The following is a 24,916-nucleotide window of genomic DNA, read 5'->3' as shown; positions in this document are numbered from 1 at the left end:
TGTTTTGTTCTCTTTCTCCCCCTTCTAGACTGTGAGCCCACTGTTGGGTAGGGACTGTCTCTACACGCTGCCAACTTGTACTTCCCAAGCGCTTAGTACAGTGCTCTGCACACAGTAAGCGCTCAATAAATATGATTGAATGAATGAACACTCTGTTGTTCTCTCCCTAGTAAGTACGGCACCCGACACACAGGAGATGCTCAAAAAATACCACTGATTGAAAGAGCCTGGCGGGCCGCAGCAGGAACGGAGTTGAGCTAGAGGGGCGGCAGCATGGAAGGGCAGTCAGCATAGAAGAGTGGAGTTCGGATGGCGACCGGGGGTCGGGAACAGCGCAGGCTGCGACTGCAGGATGGAGCCAGTCGAGCCAAGTTGTTGTAGGGAAGGGTAATCCCAGCCCGAGAATCGGTTAGCCCAGGATGGATCTCGGCTGCTGGGCTGGACCCCTGGCCTGAGGGAAAACTGAATGAAAACGTTGGAGATATACTGCTTAGTATAGTGCCTGGCACATAGTAAGCGCTTAACAAATACCATTAAAAAAAGAAAAAAAATGAGAGCGAGGCAAGGGCATGCTTGGCGTTCCTGACTCTCTTGTTCTTGAACCTCTCCAATGAAGGAAATTTCATGAAATCCTTCTCTGTAATTAATCAGTGGTGCTTATTGAGCGATTATTGTGAGCATTGGTAGACACATTCCGTGCCCACATGAGCTTAGTGTCTAGGGGAGGGGAATGTATCAATCAGTGGTATTTACTGAGTACTTACTGTGTGCAGAGCACTGTACTAAGCGTGTTGGGAAGTGTAGTATAACCAAGTTGGTAGACATGCTTTCTGCCCACTACAACCTTAGTTTAGAGGTGGAGACAGACATTAATATAAATAAAAAATTATGGATATGTGCCTAAGTGCTGTGGGGCTAGGGGTGTGGTGATCTATTCATTCTGTAGAGCTGAACTAACTTGGAACAGTAGAAAGCTGTTGAAAATGGGAACTAATTATGGAAAATGCTGTCCAGAGAAGCAGGCTAGCCTTCAGTTTCTTAAACTGCCCATCTGGTAATCACTCTTTCTGCCAACGCAAGGGCCAGAGTGGCACAATTTTTCCTGCCCACTGGTTTCTTTGCATTTATCTTCGTTGAAAACCCAATAGGTACATGATAGAATACTAAACATATCACGTGCTTAGCACTTCTTTTGGATCATCTTAGGAATCTGAAAAGAAGCATACGGCCGATAGAAGGAAATGGGCAGAAGAAAAAATGGGGCTTATCACTCAAGCAAAAGAAGCTGAAAACCACCGAAACAGAGAAATGAAAAAATATGCCGAAGATCGAGAGCGCCATGCGAAACAACAGACTGAAGTGGTAGGTCACCGCTCTCTGAACCTGATTTATTCTACTGTTGAAATCGTACTCTCCCAAGTGCTTAGTACAGTGTTCTGCACATCGTAAGAGTGCAGAGTTATTTGGGCTTGTTATTTCAGAACCTTGCTGAACCATTTTGCCCCCATCCCAGATATTTATAGATGGCTGTGGAATATGTTCACTTAGAGTGAGTGTTTTTATCTAAATTTGCCACATCTTAAGTACTCTAAAGCCTCTGAAAAATAATTCTGTGCCCCGCCTCGCAAAAAAAATGCTGTAAGGTAGAGAATCTGTATATCCAAGAACAAAGTGTCGAAATCAAATCCACCTGTTAAAATAGCTCATAATTTCAAATTATCATGCTTCAAGGGAAGGAGCAGTCAAGCATCACCTCTTGAAAATGCTTGTATTTTTCTATCTTGGCTACTTCAGATTTTAGATTCTCCCCCCTCTGCCTCCATTTTACTTGATTCCGTATCCCCTGTGGAGGAGGAAATGAGCAAGATGGAACAGCATGAGCAAGGAGTCGGAGCTGAGTGAGTGAAACTAGGCACAGTGGGAAGGTTACTGATGTATAGCTCCTTATACTCTGTTGTTTCCCCCCTACCTGAGCCTTATTTTACTATCTGCCTTCTTTGCTAGATTGCAAGGTCCTTTAGGGCAGGATCATGTCTATTTATTCTCCCATGTGCTAAGTTCAGTGCTCCACACACATTAAGTGCTTAATAAATATCGCTGAAGCTGAAGAGGGTATTGACAAGATGTTTTTGACACCCAGGGTGGCTTTCTAATAAGCAAATCGAAAGTGATCATAGCTCTGTTCCAGGAAAACTGGAGTAATAGCTAGAATTGAATATCCAGCAAAGATGGCTCTTACCTTGGTTCCTTGATCAATCAATTCTATTTTTTGAGCACTTACTGTGTGCCGAGCACTGTACTAAGTGCTTGGGAGTGAGCCCACCTTCTAGACTGTGAGCCCACTGTTGGGTAGGGACCGTCTCGATATGTTGCCAACTTGTACTTCCCAAGCGCTTAGTACAGTGCTCTGCACACAGTAAGTGCTCAATAAATACGATTAATTGATTGGGAGAGTACAGTACAACAGAATTATTCGTTCATTCAGTTGTTTTTAAGCACCCGATAATAATAATATTAATTATGGTACCTATTAAGTGCTTACTGTGTGCTAAGCACTGGGGTAGATACAAATCCCGGTTCCGCCTCTTAGCTGTGTGATTTTGGGCAAGTCACTTAACTTCTCTGTTCCTCAGTTCCCTCATCTGTAAAATGGGGATTAAGACTGTGAGCCCCACGTGGGACAACTTGATCACCTTGTAACCTTCCCAGTGCTTAGAACAGTGCTTTGCACATAGTAAGCGCTAATAAATGCCATTTTAAAAAAAAAAAGTTAATCAGGCTGGACACAGTCCCTGTCCCACATTGGGGCTCACACTCTTATCCCCATTTTACAGATGAGGGAACTGAGGCCCAGAGAAGGGAAGTGACGTGCTCAAGGTCACAAAGCGGATATGTGACGGAGTCGGGATTAGAACCCACGTCCTTCTGACTCCCGGATCTGTGCTCTATCCACTAATCCACGCTGCTTCTCAGCATATTTTAGCAGACCATCTGACATACGGCAGAGCTGGGATTAAAACTCAGGTCCTTCTGACTCTCAGGCCCATCCTCTGTTGGTCTGGCAATTTAGCTAAGAGCCTTAACAGTGCTTATTACTAAATCTATACATAGTTTACAGCAGTTTTCGAAGACTGAAGACGGTTAGGCACACTGAAGATCTCATGGAGATTTTGCGATCAGGCTCAGTGGTGGCACACCCGTTTTCTTCAGTGGCAGCAGAGATCCAAAAATAATATGGCATCCGAAGCCCAGTGGAATTCTAAGCTTTCCTCCCATTTGAGTCATGTCCTTTTAAGAAAGAAAAATCTCATTTTCTTTTGGGCATGACAAATTTTTGACTGAAGTAATGCTTCTCTGAGAAGTGTTGGAGGAGGCCAGCGACCCAGTGCTTTCGGGAAGCTGCCAAACTTTATAGCTGGGCCGCTGAATTCGTATACAAAGTCAGTTCAGATTCTTGTTCCAGGTAGCGGGAAGAAGGCAGAGCACCAAAGATGTTGCAAAGAAGGCAAACGGCCCGATTTTCGACCTCCTTCTCCAGACTGAGCATAGGGTCAAGTGGGCAGTTCCTTGCAACTCTGCTTCTGCCCTCACTCAGTCTTGTGGCCTCACTGTTTTCTTCCAGGAATCATAACACTGGTGATTTACGTCCTATAATTTTACAGACAGTGTCTTTCCAGACTTGGTATCTAAACTATTAATTCTTTCCAAATACTTACCAGAATCCAAATTGTACTTTGTGTGATTTAACTTCAGTGTACTAGACACCTAAAATTGTAATGGAGTCCAGGTTTCGTTCCCCCCCACCAGAAAATCAAAGCAAAATAGTTTAATCTATTTGGGAAAGTAAGAGAGTTACTATTAAACCACTGGAAGTAAACTGAAAATGAAAAAAAAAAATCCATATTCCGGTCCTTGATTTCTTCTTATGGATTAACTTGAAAAAGTGACATTTTAGTCAGTTTAAGTGAATTCAAGTTCTTGGTGCAGGCGAAGGTGGTGTTCTGTTTTTTAGTGAAAGTATTTAAGTGGACTTGATTGCCTTACCCGTATTTCTTTCTGAGGTGTCCAAAGTATGTTTCAACCCAAGCAGTTTCAGAATATTTTGTCCTAACTGCTGCACGTTTTTGTTTAGGAAAGGCTTACTGCTCAGCTGGCAGAGAAGGAGACCGACCTTCAGAAGTGGCGTGAAGAGCGAGATCAATTGGTTGCAGCCTTAGAAATACAGCTCAAAACTCTGGTATCCAGTAACGTGGAGAAAGATAGTGAAATCGAGCAACTCAAAAAGACAATATCAGAGAACCTGGTAAATCCTTTATTGCCATTCACCGTACTAAGCGCTGGAGTAGGTGGTAGATATTTGGGTTGGACACAGTCCCTGGGGCTCACAGTTTTGATCCCTATTTTACAGGCGAGGTAACTAAGGCCCAGAGAATTGAAGTGGGCAACTCAGCAGACAAGTAGAGGAGCCGGGATGAGAGCCCAGGTCGTCCGACTCCAAGGCCCGTGCTCTTTCCTCTAGGCCACGCCACTTCCAGCTAAGTGGGGAATGCCTCCTGGAGGAAGTGCTAATGCTGCTTCACCTTATTCCCTCGTCAGTGAGACCTGAGCTCCCATTTTTAAAACCTTCTTAAAAACACACCTCTTCCAGGTGGTATTCCCCAAATGGCTGCACCTTCACAGGTCAAGCCAATTCAAGAGCAAACCTCGCTAATCATGGCTCTGCCGCTCCCCTGCAGCGTGACCTTCACTGGCCTCAGCTTCCTCATCTGTAAAGTGGGGATTCAGTACCTTGTTAAGCGCTTAGTACAGTGCTCTGCACATAGTAAGCGCTCAATAAATACGATTGATTGATTGATTGATTGAGCCCCTTCCTTCCTCTCCCCCTCGTCCCCCTCTCCATCCCCCCATCTTACCTCCTTCCCTTCCCCACAGCACCTGTATATATGTATATATGGTTGTACATATTTATTACTCTATTTATTTATTTTACTTGTGCATTTCTATCCTATTTATTTTATTTTGTTGGTATGTTTGGTTCTGTTCTCTGTCTGCCCCTTTTAGACTGTGAGCCCACTGTTGGGTAGGGACTGTCTCTATGTGTTGCCAATTTGTATTTCCCAAGCGCTTAGTACAGTGCTCTGCACATAGTAAGCGCTCAATAAATACGATTGATTGATTGATTGATTGTCTCCCTCCCACTTAGACTGTGAGCCCCATATGGGACAAGATTTCTAGGGTGGAATATGTAAAATGGACTCATCTGCCTTAAAACTGCTTCCCGGTTATCCCTTGTTTCTGGGAGACTTGTGTCTACTCCAGCAGGGTATAGAATGAGGTGGGAAAGAGACTTAAGAATCTTCTTATGCCATTTTGCCCATTGTAAGCAAAATGGTCTTTGCCTGGTTGTGGGTTGTTGGATTGCCAAATTACAGAAATTTGTCCTCGGGGGTGGAGAAAAATATTAGTCTAGGCATTATAATAGAAAATGTCCCAAGGATTTAAAACCGAGTGTAAATGCTCCTTGTAAACAAGGAAGTCCAGTGGGGGCTGAATTTGGGAGCTGCACCTCACCTGAGCTAAGCCCCGGGACAAGTTATATGCTCCAAAGCTCAGGTAGGGCCCTGCCTGGCATGGTCACAATAATTTACATGGGAAGTAGAGCATATGGGCTTGACTGTCCCTGGAGGCATGTGAAATCGTTCTGTGCACGTGTCATGACGTGACACTGTTAGACTTGCAAGGAATCGTGCTTCCTAATTCTGGCCTGAGCCCGGCTTCATTCCACGGCTCAGCCTGTTCGGAATTCTATTGTCTTGGCAAATCTGCTTTATTGGTGTCTAAATTGTCAGACGAAAACTCCTGACCATCCATTTTAAGCCTCTCAGTTAGCTCTCTCTCCCTCCTACCTTGCCTCACTCCTTTCCCGCTACAACCCAGCCCACCCACTTCACTTCTCAAACACTAACCTACACACTGTACCATCTCTTCTGTCTCACTGCTGACCCTTCTCTTCAATGGTTCCTTTGACTTGGAACACCCTCTCCCTATCTGACAGACCACCACTCTCCCCACTCCTTGATTTATAATAATAATGGTATTTGTTAAGCGCTTACTATATGCCAGGTATTGAACTAAGCACTGGGGTGGATGGATACCCGCAACCTGGGTTGAACACAGTCTCCGTCCCATGTGGTACTCACAGTCGCAACCCCCACTTTACAGATGAGGTGACTGAGGCCAAGAGAAATAAAGTGACTTGCCGAAGGTCACACAGTAAACAGGTGGTGGAGCAGGGATTAGAACCCATGACATTCTGAGTCCCAGGCCCGTGCTCTATCCACAACCTCTCATTTCCCCATTACCACAACATCTCAACTCATCACCTATGCTCTGGATCCATACCCCCTAAGCACTTTGATACTCACCCCACTCCCATCAGCGCTTAATACAGTGTCCAGCATTTAGTATAGTGTCTGGCACAAAGAAAATGCTTAACAAATACAATTATTATTATAGCACTTCTACTCTGGCCCATCCCTTATCCATAACTAATTTTAACTCTCTCTCCCCCACTAGATCATAAACTCCCTGAGTACTGTTGCATTTTACTCTCCCAAGCACTTAATACACTGTTCCGTACCTAGTGAGCACTCAATTCCATCGATTGATAGCTTTACAAATTAAGTTAAGATCAATATAGTATTGCTATCAATCATATTTATTGAGCGCTTACTGTATGTAAAGCACTGTACTAAATCATCATCAATCGTACTTATTGAGCGCTTACTGTGTGCAGAGCACTGTACTAAGCACTTGGGAAGTACAAGTTGGCAACATATAGAGACAGTCCCTACCCAGCAGTGGGCTCACAGTCTAAAAGGAGTGGGCTCACAGTCTAAAAGGACTAAATACTAATACTAAATACTAAGTACTAAATGCTTGGAGAATAAAATATAATAGAGTTGATGACCTGTTCCCTGCTCACAGTGAGCTTACAGTCTAGTGGACTGTAAGTTTCTGTATGTAAACACTTGATTAACGGATTTAAAATTCTCTCTGTATGTTGGATCTTAACAGGGTGATGCAAATAGAACGAAAGAACTGAGTACACAGTTGGCTGAGAGAGAAAATGACATTAAGAAGCCCGAAGAACTAATTTGTCGGGAGAAATCTAATTCTAGAAAAGTAACAGCATTGACAGAAGTAGAGCAGAATAATATGGAAGAGCTCCGTTGCCCTCAACAGGTAATTTGATGTTTGGTGGGTTTCCCTGCTTTCAATTAGTGAAATTGCTATGAAATGGTTTTACTTCCTTCCCTGAACTTCCAATTATAATGTCAAATTGTCCTTCGTGTGGGGGACGCGGGGTGAAATGTTTAGCTGAGTGTTAATGTGGAATGCCTTTTACAACTCCACCAGATACATTCTGGTCGTATCTTCGAAAAGCAAGTGTTTTCAAACTGCACCTGCGAGTGTGCCTATCTATAATATGCCTCCCTTCTCTGTAGGTAATGCTAGCCCCATGTGGACAGGGATTAACCTGATTATCTTATACCTACCCCAGTGCTTAGTACAGTGCTTGGCACATTGTGCTTAACGAGAACCTTTAAAAGAAAATATAATGCTACTGACTGAGATTGCACTCCGGAGTGTGACTGTGGCCAGAAAGGTCATCTGAACTCACATTAAATATATAAAGCTAGTAGGGCACCCTTTCTGGTTCCTTGTCCATTTGTCACGAATAGAAGTGCAGTAGGGCCGACCAGACCGTCACAGGACTGATTCTTCATCTGCAACTCGGGGATAATCAGTGGTATATTTTGAGCGCTTACTATGTGCAGAGCACGATACTAAGCACTTGGGAGAGTACCATACAACAGAATTAGTAGACACATTCTGTGCTCATAATGAACTTACTTTCTAGAGGGTAATATTGGGTGCCTGTTTATATGGGACTTTGGGTTGGGTCATTAATCAATCAGCCAATAGTAATTAATTCATTCAATTCATTCATTCATTCAGTTGTATTGAGTGCTTACTGTGTGCAGAGCACTGTACTAAGCGCTTGGGAAGTACAAGTTGACAACGTATAGAGACGGTCCCTACCCAACAGTGGGCTCACAGTCTAGAAGGGGCAGACAGACAACAAAACAAAACATATTAACAAAATAAAATAAATAGAATAAATATGTACAAATAAAATAGAGTAATAAATGCGTACAAACATATATACATATATACAGGTGCTGTGGGGAGGGGAAGGAGGTAAGGCGGGGGGGATGGGGAGGGGGAGGAGGGGGAGAGGAAAGCGGGGGCTCAGTCTGGGAAGGCCTCCTGGAGGAGGTGAGCTCTCAGTAGGGCCTTGAAGGGAGGAAGAGAGCTAGCTTGGCGGATGTGCGGAGGGAGGGCATTCCAGGCCAGGGGGATGATGTGGGCCGGGGGTAATTTCAGTAATGAGCTAAGAAAAAATTGCCTGGGTTCACAAGATGGAGAGAGATTTTTTTGGCAGTAGAATGGAACTGGATGCAGCGTATCCTAGTGGAAAGATCCTGGGCTTGGGAGTCAGAGGACGTGGGTTCTAATCCTGCTCCACCATTTGTCTGCTCTGTGGCCTTGGACAAATCACTCCACTGGGCCTCAGTTCCCTCATCCATAAAATGGGGATGGAGACTGTGAGTCCCTTGAGAGACAGGAACTATATCCATCCTCATTAGCTTGTATCTACCCTAGCACTTAGTACAGTGCCTGACACATAGTAAGTGCTTAAATCTCACTTTAAAGAAATGTTGGAAAAAGTGGGAATTTCTTAAAATTTCTTAAAATTATTGAGCATTTTCTGTGTACAGAGCACTGCCCTAAGCACTTGGGGGAAAGTACAATATAACAGAGTCGGCGGACGTGACCCTGCCCACAAGGAGCCTACAATCCTTCCCCAGGGTGCTGGCCCGCCACTGCAGCCCTGAGCCTCACACAGTCCCACGGGGGTTTCTTACCGTACTATACCATAACCATACTTTTTCTTCCGTATTGTTTTGTCCCCGAGAATTGTAAGAATTCATAAATAAGGGAGAGTGTTAACCTAACCAATCGAAAGGTAATCATCAGGAGACTTCTGTATAAAGAAGCAAGAAATAGCTCTGAGTAAAGGTTGGAATAAAATGGAGCTGTTGAATGTTAAGACAGTACATCCTGTCTAGTTGCTTTTGGTGGAGGTAATCATCACCGTTCTCTTTCTTTTAATTTGAATTAAAATTAGTATCTGTTAGTGGCAAGATGCAAAGGTTGAAATTGCCAGCAATGCAGTTTGTCTCTGGGACTCGGATTCCAATTCTCTGGGCCTGGAGACTCCTGATATCGGGGGGCCGTTTCACATCCCGGGTTTGGAGCAACATGCTGCTGCTGCTCGCCCAGGAACAGCGGCAGGGGGAAACCAGAAAAAATCAGAAAAGAGGAAATCCTGGCAGTAGTGAGGTTCAGTTTTCAACTACACGGTGTCCTGTGGGGGTTTGGCTTGGCTTCGGCAAGATGTTAAAAAGCCCGTTTGGGCAAGGCGATGTTCTGGATCTGGACGTTAACCTGCACACCCTGAAAACTCAGCAAGTTGGGTATCTCCAACACGCATTTCAGAGGACAAATGGTTTTAAGTATTCTATACCAAGCATGATTTATCTATAGTAAGATGCATGTTTCCTATTCGTATGTTTTTTTGTATACAAATTATTTGGATTCATTTGCATTTCCTTACTGATGAAACTCCGCTTTGTTATAATTGCTGGTGGTGCTGGTAGCCCTACTGATTTAAATTTAATTCTTAAAATAAGAATGAATGCTGAAGTAGAAATGACGGCAATCAGATTGAAATACTCAATATCGGCCCATGCTTTGTTCATAGTTTGTGCCTGTAAATCTTCACTTAGAAATTTTTTCAGCCGTTGAAATATGTACGTGAACTTTAAAAGTTTCATTGTTTTAATCTTTGACTTGAGGAAAAGCAAACCGCGGATGACGATAAAGCCGGACAGACTATTCCTATTAGCTGCGACACAGTTGAAAACTCAACTAAATCATTACAGTGTCCAAGTAATGCATCTTCCCTGGATGAAACTGGGGTGCGTAGAGCAATTATCTTTATCTTAGAAATTATACTTGAAGGCGCAATGTAGTTGAGGCCTAGATGAAAGAAACATTAGTGTTGAATCATACCATGTTGCGAATAATTTGGGACCACGGTGTAGAGCCATGTAATAAGGAAATGACCAGCCTAAACGAATGTCATCAAAGCTCTCTTGTTCTAGACTTTTCCTTCTCTTCCCTTTGTTCTTTGTATCTTTTTTCGTGGAGAAGAACAGCATCTCTGACAAGGGTTGAGGAATTTGTGGATGGTGTTGAGTAAAAGGCCCCAGGGAAATCAACATCATCATTAAAGGTATTTATTGAGCAAGTACTGTGTGTAGAGCACTGCACTAAGCACTTGGGTGGGTACAATGCAGCCGAGTTGGTAAACACAGTCCCTGCCCACAGTGAGCTTACAGTCGAGAGGAGGATTCGGACATTAATATAAATAAAAATTCATAACAGAGAGCCACGTAGTCAAATCAACTCCCTTCTGCTGTTGATTGTCCAACCTCAGTGGCCTGTCTTGTTCCTAAGGGTGACAAACTGAGAGCCCACTGTTGGGTAGGGACTGTCTCTATATGTTGCCAACTTGTACTTCCCAAGTGCTTTGTACAGTGCACTGCACACAGTAAGTGCTCAATAAATACGATTGATTGATTGACATTGTTGTTTCCGAATATTCCCAGTGGGGTCAGGCGCTCCCACAGCCTTTTGAGCTTGACTCCCGGAGTTGCTCATCCCAGGCCGGTGTCAAGATCTGAGAGAAGTTGAGTGACTTGCGTGAGCGTTCAGTAAAATAGTAGCCAGTCAATCACTTAGTGGTATTTACTGAGTCCTTACTATGTGCAGAGCACTGTATTGAAAATTTCGTCTAGACTGTGAGCTTACTGTGGGCAGTGAATATGTCTACCATCTCTGTTATATTGTACTCTCCCAAGAGCTTAGTACCATGTCCTGCACATAGTAAGCACTCAGTAAATACCTTTGATTGTATTAAGTGCTTGGGAGAACTGAGTACAGTACAGTTTATAGACACAATCTCTTCCCTCAAGAGGAGCGTACAGTCTAGGGGGGAGATAGACATTAAAATTAAATTATGGGTATGTACATCAGGGCTGGGAAGCTGAATGAGGGGTGAATATCAAATGCTCAAAGGATACAGCTCCAACTGCATACGAAACGCAAAAGGGAGGAGTGGGGGAAATGAGGGATTAATTGGGGAAGGCCTCTTGGAGGAGGTGTGATTTTAGTAGGACTTTAAAGGTGGGAAGAGCAAGGCCCCAGCACTGGTGGTCTGAGCAGGAGAGAAGGTAGTGGAAGGAAATGTTCTGACCACTTGCCACCTGTCCACATGTTTTGTTTTGTCTGTCTCCCCCTTCTAGACTGAGAGCCCGTTGTTGGGTAGGGACCGTCTCTATATGTTGCCGACTTGTACTTCCCAAGTGCTTAGTACAGTGCTCTGCACACAGTAAGCACTCAATGAATACAGTTGAATGAATGAATGAATGAAATTTATTTTCAATTTTCTTTCTCCTTTCTTTTGCCTTTCCCACTTCGACTCCTAATTTGGCAGCAGATTCTAGTTATGCAGAAGAGCACTGTCTGTGCTTTTACTTTGAGGAAATGAGTTCGTGATTTGTTCTGTCTTTTGGTAGGTTTTTTTTTTTTATAACATCCTCCCCCTCGGCTCATTGACCGTGTGGTCAGAGCCTCCCGTAGAGTCTGGATGGGTAGCTGCCCAAAGGATGCAAGCTGTGGGATATCATCCCTGCTTATAGAGCAAAATTGTCTCTCTCCCTTGGCCCATATGTAGTTAATTTTTAGATGGTTTTCAAAATATTGCTGTTACGATGGCAGTTTCACGACATGAGCCTGAGGGCATAAGGAACGTACTCAGGAAACATTAGAAATAGTATCTTGTGCTGTAAATAAGGTTTTAATATGTGTGTGTGTTTGTGTGTGTCTTTTTAACTCAAACTCTGAAACTACAGGACAGTCCAGATTTAGTTCTTGAGTCTTCTGAAGTGTCTACTGAAAATGGGAAAACTAGCCGGTTTCCAAAACCAGAATTAGAAATTCAGTTTACGCCTTTACAACCTAATAGAATGGAAGTGAAGCACTCCAGTAGCACTTTGCCAGTAACGGTTAAGATCACCAGATCAAAGAAGAGGAAGAGTCACGAGATGGATGAGGTAAATCCGTACTTAACTGATGGCTAAAAAAAAAAAAAAAGCCCCAAATTCAATCACCCTTTTTAAACTGTCTGATTCTTATTTCATTGAACTTGATTGTTGATTTAATTACATTTTTCGAACTAAAATGTCAGAAAATCCCTGATTTTAAGGGTTTTTTTCCAGGTGGGGTTCTCATGGCTCTTAATATCTCTTAATTCAGATAAATTCTGCCTTGAGCTCAGGAAAAAAGGTCCTGACTATCAAGGTTCAATATACTTGAATACGTTAAGGTGATGTTGTGAGGTTTCCAACTTCAAGAAACGGTTAGATGCCCATACTGTTCTGTGTAGTTCAAGCATTCACCTGCTTGGGAACAAGAAACTGAGTCAAATGATCTCTTGGTCCTTTCTAGCCTTATGATTCTTTGTCTTAAAACAAAATCCGTCACTGTAATGCCTAGACCTTCATACACATTTGAGCTGGAAATAGAACTTCAGAAAGGCTATTATGGAAACATTCACTTATCTAAACCAAATAAATGTGGGTAGCCAAACAAAATGGAGCTTGTTCCTGTCCAAAATTTCCATTATCCAAATTATGCCAGTAGTGTTTTCTGGTAATTGGCTTTCTACTGAAATTCAATCCTTCCTTGAGTTTGGAGTCGCACATAGTCAAATGACGGAGCTGGTGGGCAGCCGTGATCAGTCGTCTCTTGCTGTGATAAACATAAAACCGATGTCTTTCTAGGCATAAATTTCTGTTTAACAGTTTCCTAGCCTTTTGGCAAATTTAAAAAAGTAAAAGTTCTCACTGATTCCTTTCCCTCCCCTAATTCCCTAACCCCTCTCCACCCCTCTCTCCGTAATGTGAAATTAAATTGTGGTACTTGTAAAACGTTTACTATGTGCCAAGCACTGTTCTAAGCACAGGGGTAGATACAAGTTAATCGGGTTGGATACAGTCCCTGTTCTACGTGGGGCTCACACTCTTAAACCCCATTTTACAGATGAGGTAACTGAGGCTCAGAGAAGCGAAGTGACTTGCCCAAGGTCACCCAGTAGACATGTGGCGAAGCTGGGATTAGAAACCAGGTCCTTCTGACGCCCAGGCTCTATCCACTAAGCCATGCTGCTTCTCATTGTACTCACCAAGTACCACGTCTTGAAGATGTACAGTGGTGGGGACGGGCAGGAAGTAAACCGTGGGAGAGGGGTACTGTGTGCAGAGTATTTGGGTGGAAATTAGACATGGACCCTATTCATCGAAGGGGCTCACGGGCTATATTCTAGACTGTGAGCCCACTGTTGGGTAGGGACCGTCTCTATATGTTGCCAACTTGTACTTCCCAAGCGCTTAGTACAGTGCTCTGCACACAGTAAGCGCTCAATAAATACGATTGAATGAATGAATATATGAAGTGGGACGTGTTCTTCCTTCCCATTCCCGGAGAGGTGACTAAGAGATACTGTCTGTGTTGGAGGTCAAAGAGGATGCCAAGCAATTTCCTTGCTTCCTACTATAAACAAGCCTTCTGGGAAGGCAGGAAAATGGCTGTTTTCATGGCTAGTCCAAAGTCTCCTACAGTTCATTTAGGACTTTGAGGGGCTTTGTTGTTCTGTATCTGCAAAACTGATATTCTACTTGCTCAACTCCTCAGCAGTTCTCTTTTTTTTTCATTTCAAACACACTTGCAGGCATCCTCTGACCTCCAAGTGTGCTCTGAAGTTGAGTATTCACTGAACTATGACTCTGTCTTTAAAAGTTCCACAGTTAAATAATAATAATGATGGTATTTTCTAAGCGCTTAGTATGTGCAAATCACTGTTCTAAGCGCTGGAGGGGATGCAAGGTGATCAGGTTGCCCCACGTGGGGCTCACCATCTTAATCCCCATTTTACAGATGAGGTAACTGAGGCACAGAGAAGTTAAGTGATTTGCCCAAGGATACACAGCTGACAAATGGAGGAGCTGGGATTAGAACCCATGACCTCTGACTCCCAAGCCCCTGGGCTCTTTCCACTGAGCACGGTTTTATTATTAAATGATGAAACTGACCAAAATTGTCACTTAAGCGTGCCCCTCCTGCCCTTTCCCCCCCAAAAAACCAAACCTCTTGAGCTGCATGTACATTTTAACAAACCAGCTCCATCTGCCATTCATTAATTTTCCTCACACTGCAAGTGCCTTTCAGTTCAGTTCATTTTGACCCCTGAAGACAAGTCATATATTTCACCTGTTGGATTGTGCATGTCCCCACTCTTCAGCTCCTCTGGTCAGTCACGTCTCCTTGCTGCTCCCAATTCTCAAGAACCACAGTTGTTCTGGCCTCTTGTGTGAGTAACCAGGGATTTTCCAGTCGCTTACATGGGAGACAATGGATTCTCCCAACACTTCCAGACAAGTCGGGTCTCTCCAAGCGTCCCTCAATAAGGGGTTGGACGGAAGACGATTCTGTGAGGGAGTATTGGAATGGTTGCTAGTCTGCTTCTTTTTCCAATATTTCCAACCCCCCGACATGGACCCAAGAAGCCGGTCACATTTCCAGATGACCATGGGGTCATGGGGGCTTCAAAAGTGGCTATAATTAGGCAATGGGACCCCTTCATGCTGGGACTGTTGGGATGATTGAGGAAAGTAAAGCTTCAGGAAAGCTACCACCTTGGTTCAAGAGGGAATGCAGCAGAGAGTCGAGCTTGTGAAGAACTCAGTAGTTGCGACCGTGACACCTAATCAACTTTCAAGACCGTCTTCTCTTTCTCTGTGTGGACTGCCCATGGAGGCTTGTGTCCCCAGCCACGGTATTAGCTATACAACCCAATCTGCTGCAGCACAGTTGACTGGGGTAGATTAGCCGTTGGCTTGGATTTTTTCCATTTGTCTTTCGAACTACCTTTTCTGAAGAGTAATACTTTTCAGTGGTCATTCCTTGTGAAATGTCTCTCCTCAAGTCTGTACTTGATGTTAGTGATGCAGTAGTGACTAAAATTGGGGACTTCTTGTACTTCGTTAGTTTTAAGGGGAAATATCTTTTTCCTAGGAGAAAGAGAGGTATGCCCTATGAACCTAACTGGCGTGGGAATTGTTTGTATTTTCAGGAATTTGTTAAAAGTGAAAATAAGAAGAATACTTCTGGAACTAATTTGAACTCTCCTTTCTCAAAGTTCAGTTCTCCTGTCCAGAGGGAGCAAAAGGTTTGTGGGTGGTTCACTTGTGGTAATAATAATAATGGCATTTGTTAAGTGCTTACTATGTGCAAAGCACTGTTCTAAGCGCTGGCACTGTTCTGGTATGGTGAGGGTGGAGTGGTGCCTTGTTTTTTGTAACCTTGACTCACCCAGGTCCCAATAAAAGATAAAGCCCCAGAAAAGATCCCTAGACCCCCTGTGCATGTTGAGTAAAATGGTTGGTGGATTCACTGATAGCAAGAACAGAATTCCAAGCAAAAATTCCTCCCAAGTCCAATTAAAGAATAATAATTGTGGTGTTTAGGCACTTACTGTATGGCAGGCACAGCCATAAGCCATAAACTCTGGGGTAGATTTAAAATAATTGGATTGAACAATAATCCCTATCCTTAATAGGCCTCACAGTCTTAATCCCCATTTTACAGATGAGGTAACTGAGGCCCGGAGAAGTGACTTGCCTGAGGTCACATAGCAAACAAGTGACTTCCAGTCCTGCACTCTATCCACTGGACCACATCTCCCATTTGTGGATTTATCATTTAACGGACAAAGCCAAGATCTCTGGCTTGATTTGAACTAAGCCACCCGCATGATTTGGAGGGAGAAATCTACCTGGCCCAGCCCATAAGTGTGTCTTATCTTTTCCCAAGAGGGCAAAATTCCCAGATTGGCAAATCCCTAAAAGGCGTCAGAGGTTCCAAGTGTTTGTAGAATATGCAAACTTTCTAGTCCTGGGGCTATTCTTCAGCCCTAAGAAATTGGAGGAGTTTCTTTTCAATAAAAACACCTGTGTTTCTCACCATTTTATGTGAGGAAATGTAAAAGGGATGTATTTCTAAAGGCGTACAGTTAGAAATAATTATAGAGTGCTTACTTGGTGCAAAACCCTGAAATAAGTGCTTTGGGAGACTACAATAGGTTTAATAGACTCCTCCCTGGCCTCAAGGAACTTAAAGTCTAGCAAACTGTAAAAACCTAATTACCCCAATGCACTGGCCATGATCAATCTGACCATATTAATCGTATTTCAGTTAATCAGTGGTATTTATTGAGTGCCAACAGTGTGCAGAGCACTGTACTAAGGGCCTGGGAGAAAACAGGATAACAGAGTTGGTAGACACATTCCCTGCCCACAACGAGCTTACAGCCTAGAGGCTATAGGATCATTCTGGGTAACCAAATGTTCTACTTTTGTTAAATGCCATGGCATTTACTTGTCCCTAGAGAATGAGGCGATGACATTTCAAAGTAAAGTGGTAGAAAAGAATCCATGCAGTGTTTTGTTCTTGATCCACTTACCGGGTTTCCAGGCATGGAATTATCTGTTCTTGTTTTATCTTAGAGCATTTGTCCGGCAATTACGGGGACCCCAGAAAGACCTGAGTTCTAATGCGGGCTTTGCTACTTGTCTGTTGTTTGACCTTGCAAGTCACTTCACTTATGTGTGCCTCAGTTACCTCATCTTTAAAATGGAGAGGAAGACTTTGAGCCCCATGTGGGACGAGGGACTCGGTCCAGCCTGATTAGCTTGTATCTACCCCAGCGCTTACAGCAGTGTCTCTTGCTGAATAGTGCTTCCCAAGCACTTAGTACAGTGCTCTGCACACTGTAAGCGCTCAATAAGCATGATTGAATGAATGAACAGTGCTTGACACAGAGTAAGCAAGCCCTTAACAAATATTATTAAGATGGAATTGGACTGGCTCAGATTTCCACCACACAGGGCTCTACTACCTTGTGTTAGTAGTAATGGCACTTATTAAATGCTCGCTGTGGGCAGAGCACTGAACTAAGCGCTGGGAGAGAACACACAGGTGGGCATATACTACAGTGCCCTTAGTCCCAACAGCAGGGATCCCATACTTTTTACATGCCCATTCAGCACTTGGGCTTTTACACTTATTATGCAGTCTGTGATTTATTTTGAATACTTTATTCACTAGTAGTTTTATGTCCGTGTCCTCCATTTGAGTGGAATTTCACTCCCTATGAGCAGGGACTGTGACGCTTTCTTGTTTTGTACTGCCCAAATCCGTAGTGGTCTGATCTCCACCCGGCCCTAAGCACGGTGCTCCTCACACAGTAAGCGCTTAATAGATACTATTATTACAGTACCATCAATGCATTCATTTTCATATTGAGCTTAAAACATCACAGTCCAGATCTATTGGGCAAGCAAAGATATCCTGGAAAAAATCTAGATATGATAGCAGATGTTTTTTTTAAAGTATAACTTCAATTGTTGCTGTTAAATGTATCTAAATAATTTTTGCTAAGAAATGTTTTCTGTCTGCTTATTAGAGTACCACTGCACTCTCATCAAAAAAGGGGCATTCTTTACAGAAACAAACTACTCTCCGCACCGACTCAGCGTCCGTGAAAAAAGATGGAGCACTACAAAAGCTTGGAAGCTTCTTGCATAGTTCTCCAGCACTTCACTCGAAGGGTATGCAGAGAACTAACGGATAATGAAATTGTTGTGGGAATTGGGATTTTTCTCCTCGATTGGGAATTAATCTCTTCTTTCTCTCGCACTTTTCCCAGTTTTTAGTGCAGTGCTCTACAAATAACATTTGCAGCCTAGGAATTCCCTCCTTTTGCTTCCATTTCTCTCCAAATTACACCCCGGTCCTGGATTTTGGCCTCTTCCCCTCTTGACCAGCACTACTGCCCACAGAAGTGGAGTCTGTCTTTTGAGGTTAGGTTTGCTCTAGCAATCGGTAGCCAGAGCAGAAAGAACCGCAGTACTCCTCTGTGATTGATTTAGAGTTATCAGGTTTAAAATCAAGTTCCTTCCCCACTTCCACAAGGAAAAATTTGAAACCAAAGCAAAAAGAACCCATTTTGGAATTGTTGCAGAAGTCATCTACTCATTGTGACCTCTACTGTTTTTTGAGAATTTTGATGAAGCCAATTTTTCTGTCTAGCCAAGAAACTGATTGAAACAATAAGCTCTCCGAAGTCTACAGAAGTGGAACCGAGTAGCAGAAATAAACCCAGGACAAAGAGAGCCAAACGAAAGCTGTATTCAACGAATATTTCCTCTCCTTTAGATATTCCTGGTCAGGTGGTAAGTAATGCTTCAATATCTTTGCCAATTGTCAGCTGTGTGATTTTGGGCAAGTCACTTAACTTCTCTGTGCCTCAGTTACCTCATCTGTAAAATGGGGATTAAGACTGTGAGCCCCTCATGGGACAACCTAATCACCTTGTATCCCCCCCAGCGCTTAGAACAGTTCTTTGCACATCGTAAGCGCTTAACAAATACCACCATTATTATTATTATCTGTGGTTTTATAGCTGCGGGAGTGTCAGTGTTCTTGAAGCAGTTCACATTTTCATTCTTCCAATGGGAAAAAGGCCCATGTTGTTAAAGGTTGTGACTTGTGGCTCAGGTCTATTCATTTTATGGTATGGAAATTTTAAAAAAAGCCTGAACCTGGGCCACCAGCCATTCCCCGCTGTCTCTTATAAGCATAATGGCGACCAGTTGGTTCTCCAGGTGCCCCAGGTCGTAGCAGGCAGGGGATATCTCCTCACAACCACAGCCCTGCTGCCTTCCACCTACCCCCTTGTCCTCTTCTGATGCCTTTCACCTTCCCCGCAACACCCTCCTTGGTCAACTTGCCCTCCAACCCCCGCCCGCCAGCCTGCGTGTCCTCCCATTTCCATTTCCATCCTCCAGGCCCAGCATCACTGCCATGTTCCAAACCTAACTCCACTCCTGCCCCGGTATTAAGGAGTGTTGGGTGGGTGTAGGGCGTGGAGGGGACGTGGGGGAGAGTTGGCTTCCAGAAATAGGATGTCAGTTGTGGGCTGGCAGAGGCTTGGTGCAGAAGCCCACTGTGGTGACGAGAGAGGAAGCTGTAATGAACCCATGTACTTCTTTTCACTCACTCCCTCAATCAATCGTATTTATTGAGCGCTTACTGTGTGCAGAGCACTGTACTAAGCGCTTGGGAAGTACAAGTTGGCAACATATAGAGACAGTCCCTACCCAACAGTGGGCTCACAGTCTAGAAGGGATCAATGATCGCATTCAGACGTAAGCGTGGCTTAGTGGATAGAGCACGGTCCTGGGAGTCAGAAGGATTCTAATCCCACCTCTGCCACATCATCATCAATCGTATTTATTGAGCGCTTACTGTGTGCAGAGCACTGTACTACCACATGTACTGCCACATGTCTGCTGTGTGACCTTGGGCAAGTCACTTTACTTCTCTGGGCCTCAGCTCGTCTGTAAAGTGGGGATAAGAATGAGCCCCATGTTTCCAACCTGATTAACTTGTATCCACCCCAGCACTTAGAACTGTGCTCAACACATAGTAAGTGCTTAACGATTACCATAATTGTTATAATAAGATAATAATGATGGCATTTGTTAAGCGCTTACTATGCACAAAGCACTGTTCTAAGCGCTGGGGGGGGATACAGGGTGATCAGGTTGTCCCACGTGGGGCTCACAGTCTTAATCCCCATTTTACAGATGAGGTAACTGAGGCTCAGAGAAGTTAAGTAACTTGCCCAAGGTCACACAGCAGACATGTGGCGGAGCTGGGATTAGAACCCATGACCTCTGGCTCCCAAGCCCATGCTCTTTCTACTGAGCCACGCTGCTTATTTAATGAGAGAGATGTGCTCTAAGGCCGTGGAAATCCCGGGGAGATATTCCGGGGAGCCACTTGGGACAGTTGTAACGACGGCCCGGGCCGCTCCCATGCGACTAGCCCGGTTACCAGGGCCACGACAAGTTAGCAGGAGGTAGCCACCTCTCAGCCTGCCTTAGAGTTTAGTCTTTTAGACAGTCTTTTGGACTGTGAGCCCACTATTGGGTAGGGACTGTCTCTATATGTTGCCAACTTGTACTTCCCAAGCGCTTAGTACAGTGCTCTGCACACAGTAAGCGCTCAATAAATACGATTGATGATTAGAGTGGCCTTGGTGGCCAGCTTCTGCAATTTTTTGACTTGTCAGTCTCAGTGCAGGGTTTAATTTTTATATAAAGGAGAAAGGTCTCTAGAGGGCCAGGAAGGTTTATTAGAGGAGTGAGGGTAGATTCCAGAACCCATGATCGCCAAGCAGATAAGAGGATACTGGTGTCCCCGCAAGAAGGGGAGGCTGACAAATGGAGAATGCAGCTTTTTCTTTTCTTCCTTTTTTTAATTAAGCACCTGCAATGCGCTGCGCTAAGTGCTGGGATAGATACAAACTAATCAGGTTGGACAACGTCCCTGTCCCACATAGGGCTCCCAGTCTTCATCCCCATTTTACAGATGAGGTAACTGAGGCCCAGAGAAGTGAAGTGACTTGCTCAAGGTCACACCGCGGACACATGGTGGAGCCGAGATTAGAACCCAGTTCCTTCCGACTCCCAAGCCGGCGCTCTATCCAATAGGCCTCGCTGCCTTCTTTTTATAGTGGCAGGATTAACTCTGCAGCCCCCGTTGGGCCAACACGCCTCCATCACAGGCAGCAGGCTGTGCTAGGTTCAAGGGACCCCTGGGAAAAGTACCTCCCTGCCATTGTAATCCCTGGGATTTCCCCAAGGAGAGTGTAATAATCCCTGGGATTACCCCAAGGAGAGTGTAACAAGAGAAGCAGTGTGGCTTAGTGGAAAGAGCAGGGGCTTGGGAATCAGAAGTCCTGGGTTCTAATCCCGGCTCCGCTACTTATCAGCCATGCGACTTTGGGTAAATCACTTCACTTCTCCATGCCTGTTACCTCATCTGTAAAATGGGGATTAATAATAATAATGATAATAATGATGGCAAGTGCTTACTATGTGCAAAGCACTGTTCTTAGTGCTGGGGAGGATACAAGGTGATCAGATTGCCCCAAGTGGGGCTCACAGCCTTCATCCCCATTTTACAGATGTAATTGAGGCACATAGAAGTTAAGTGACATGCCCAAAGTCACACAGCTGACAATTGGTGGAACCAGGATTTGAACCCATGACCTCCGACTCCCAAGCCTGTGCTCTTTCCACTGAACCGCACTGCTTCTCTGATTGAGACTGTGAGCCCCACATGGGACAACTTAATTACCTTACATTTCCCCAGAGCTTAGAACAGTGCTTGGCACATAGTAAGCACTTAAATACTGGTATTATCATTAGTATTGTCGTATTTAAGCATTTACTATATGCCAAACACTGTGCTAAGTGCTGGAGTGGATATAAGGTAATAAGGTTGGATACAGTCCCTCTCCCACACGGTTCCAGTCTTGGTAGGAGGGAAAACAGGTAATTCATCCCCGTTTTGCAGATTCATTCATTCAATCGTTTTTATTATTATTAGTAGTAACAATAATGATGGTACTTGTTAAGCACTTACTATGTGCCAAGCACTGTTCTAAGCGCTAACTGTGCAGAGCACTTTACTAAGCACTTGGAAAGTACAATTCAGCAATAGAGACAATCCCTGCTCACAACAGGTTTACAGGCTAGAAGGGGGGAGACAGACATCAAAACAAGTAAACAGGCATCATCATCATCATCAATCGTATTTATTGAGCGCTTACTGTGTGCAGAGCACTGTACTAAGCGCTTGGGAAGTACAAATTGGCAACATATAGAGACAGTCCCTCCCCGACAGTGGGCTCACAGTCTAAAACATCAATAGCATCAATATAAATAGAATTGTAGACATATGCATATCAAAAAAAGTAAACAGGTCTTAATATAAATAGAATTCTAGATATGTACATATATGCACACGTGCTGTGGGGGCGGGGTTTATTTTTGTTTTTTTAGTGGCATTTATTAAACGCTTACTATGTGCAAAGCACTGTTCTAAGCGCTGGGTGGGGGGTGTTACAAGATGATCAGGTTGTCCCACGGGGGGCTCACAGTCTTAATCCCCCATTTTACAGATGAGGTAACTGAGGCACAGTGAAGTGATTTGTCCAAAGTCACACAGCTGACAATTGGCGGAGCCGGAATTTGAACCCATGACCTCTGACTCCAAAGCCCGGGCTCTTTCCACTGAGCCTTGCTGCTGCCGGTTAGAGCAAAGGGAGGGAGTTGGGGTGATCGGGAGGAGAGGGGGAGCTGAGGAAAAGGGGGGCTTAGTCTGGGAAGGCCTCTTGGAGGAGGTGAGCCTTCAGTAGGGCTTTGAAGGGGGGAAGTGTGATTAGCGGATTTGAGGAGGGAGGGCATTCCAGGCCCAGGGGATGACGTGGGCCGGGGTCGATGGCGGGACAGGTGAGAACGTGGTACGGTGAGGAGATTAGCGGCGGAGGAACGGAGGGTGCGGGCTGGGCTGGAGAAGGACAGAAGGGAGGTGAGGTAGGAGGGGGCGAGGGGTTGGAGAACTTTGAAGCCGATAGGAGTTTTTGCTTGATGCAGAGGTTGAGTTTCAGAGAATAATAATAATAATCTTGGTATTTGTTAAGCTATTACTATGTGCCAAGCGCTGTTCTAAGCGCAGAGGAAGATAGAAGATAATCAGGTTGTCCCACGTGGCGCTCACAATCTTAATCCCCATTTTACATTCATTCATTCAATCGTATTTATTGAGCGCTTACTGTGTGCAGAGCACTGGACTAAGCACCTGGGCAGTACAGATGAAGTAACTGGGGCACGGAGAAGTTAAGTGTCTTGCCTAGGGTCACACAGCAGACAAGCGGCGGAGATGGGATTAGAACCCACGTCCTCTGACTCCCAAGCCCGGGCTCTTTCCACTGAGCCACGCTGCTTCCAAATTGTGACGTGCCAAGGGCACACAGCAGGCAACTGGTGGAGCCAGGATTAGAATCCAGGTCCTCCTCCCCTGGGGCCTGTGCTCTTTCCATTAGAAAGTCACACTCTTCTAGACTGTGAGCCCACTGTTGGGTAGGGACCGTCTCTATATGTTGCCAACTTGGACTTCCCAAGCGCTTAGTACAGTGCTCTGCACACAGTAAGCGCTCAATAAATGCGATTGAATGAATGAGTATAGAAGGATAACTATCTGACAGGGAGACCCCTGCACCTGTGGGAGGGTGAGGCGGGTAGAGAAGCACCCGCTTGTTTTCCAGGCCAACCCTCTCCTTCCCCGCTACTGAGAAGCAGCGTGGCTCGGTGGAAAGAGGCCGGGCTTCGGAGTCGGAGGTCATGGGTTCAAATTCCAGCTCCGCCACTTGTCAGCTGTGTGACTTCGGGCAAGTCACTTTTTCATTCATTCATTCAATCGTATTTACTGAGCGCTTACTGTGTGCAAAGCACTGTACTAAGCCCTTGGGAAGTACAAGTCGGCAACATATAGAGATGGTCCCTAACCAACAACGGGCTCACAGTCTCCATCCCCATTTTACAGATGAGGGAACTGAGGATCAGAAGAGTGAAGTCCTCTCCCCCTCGTCCCCCTCTCCATCCCCCCCATCTTACCTCCTTCCGTTCCCCACAGCACCTGTACATATGTATATATGTTTGTACATATTTATTACTCTATTTATTTATTTATTTTATTTGTACATATCTATTCTATTTATTTTATTTTGTTAGTATGTTTGGTTTTGTTCTCTGTCTCCCCCCTTTTGGACTGTGAGCCCACTGTTGGGTAGGGACTGTCTCGATATGTTGCCAATTTGTACTTCCCAAGCGCTTAGTACAGTGCTCTGCACATAGTAAGCGCTCAATAAATACAATTGATTGATTGATTGATTGGTTGAAGTGACTCGCCCAAGAACACACAACAGACAAGGGACAGAACTGCCCCAGCACTGGGCATAATAATAATAATAATAATGGCATTTATTAAACGCTTACTATGTGCAAAGCACCGTTCTTTGTGCTTCACTTCTCTGTGCCTCAGTTTCCTCACCTGTAAAATGGGGATTAAGACTGGGAGCCCCACGTGGGACAACCTGATCACCTTGTATCCCCCCAGCGCTTAGAACAGTGCTTTGCGTATAGTAAGCTTTTAACAAATACCATCATTATTATTATTATCATCACTGCCATCAATAGCAGCTTTTCTCCCCCGCCAACTAGATCCAGTCAATCAATCAATCAATCGTATTTATTGAGCGCTTACTGTGTGCAGAGCACTGTACTAAGCGCTTGGGAAGTACAAGTTGGCAACATATAGAGACGTTCTCACCCGTGCTGGGACAAACCCTGGTTTGTTCAATAAGAGAAGCAGCAGGGCCTAGTGGATAGAACCCAAGTCCTGAGAGTCAGAAGGTCATGGGTTCTCATCCTGGCTCTGCCACAGGCCAGCTGTGTGACCTTGGGCAGGTCACTTCCCTTCCCTGAGCCTCAGTGACCTCATCTGTAAAATGGGGATTGAAACCATGAGGCCCCATGTGGGACAGGGACTGTGTCCAACCCAATTTGCTTGTGTCCACCCCAGCGCTTAGTACAGTGCCTGACACATAGTAAGCGCTTAACAAATAATAAGTGCTTAACAAATACCAAAATTATTATTGTTATTGTTAAATCTTTCCTCATTCCTAGCATGG

The 24,916-nt window shown here is 44.5% G+C and overlaps 1 protein-coding gene across 4 annotated transcripts in view; it reads left to right on the top strand.

Annotated features, from left to right (window-relative positions):
• KIF20B (kinesin family member 20B) overlaps positions 1-24,916 on the top strand; it is an 85,576-nt gene that overhangs the window by 59,023 nt on the left and 1,637 nt on the right. For 2 of the 4 annotated variants that reach the window (XM_038744108.1, XM_038744105.1), the window contains 8 exons: positions 1,207-1,362; positions 4,133-4,303; positions 7,078-7,245; positions 9,987-10,109; positions 12,108-12,308; positions 15,386-15,481; positions 17,777-17,921; positions 18,403-18,545. In XM_038744108.1, the coding sequence (XP_038600036.1) occupies positions 1,207-1,362; positions 4,133-4,303; positions 7,078-7,245; positions 9,987-10,109; positions 12,108-12,308; positions 15,386-15,481; positions 17,777-17,921; positions 18,403-18,545 (1,203 nt within the window). The remainder of the gene's footprint in view (positions 1-1,206; positions 1,363-4,132; positions 4,304-7,077; positions 7,246-9,986; positions 10,110-12,107; positions 12,309-15,385; positions 15,482-17,776; positions 17,922-18,402; positions 18,546-24,916) is intronic. The other 2 variants (XM_038744106.1, XM_038744107.1) reach the window with 2 other exon arrangements.

This window comes from Tachyglossus aculeatus, chromosome 3, assembly GCF_015852505.1.
Source record: "Tachyglossus aculeatus isolate mTacAcu1 chromosome 3, mTacAcu1.pri, whole genome shotgun sequence".
In the NCBI taxonomy this organism is placed as follows: Eukaryota; Metazoa; Chordata; class Mammalia; order Monotremata; family Tachyglossidae; genus Tachyglossus; species Tachyglossus aculeatus.
Note: the sequence above shows the minus strand (reverse complement) of the source record. Positions and strands in the feature narration are given on the sequence as shown.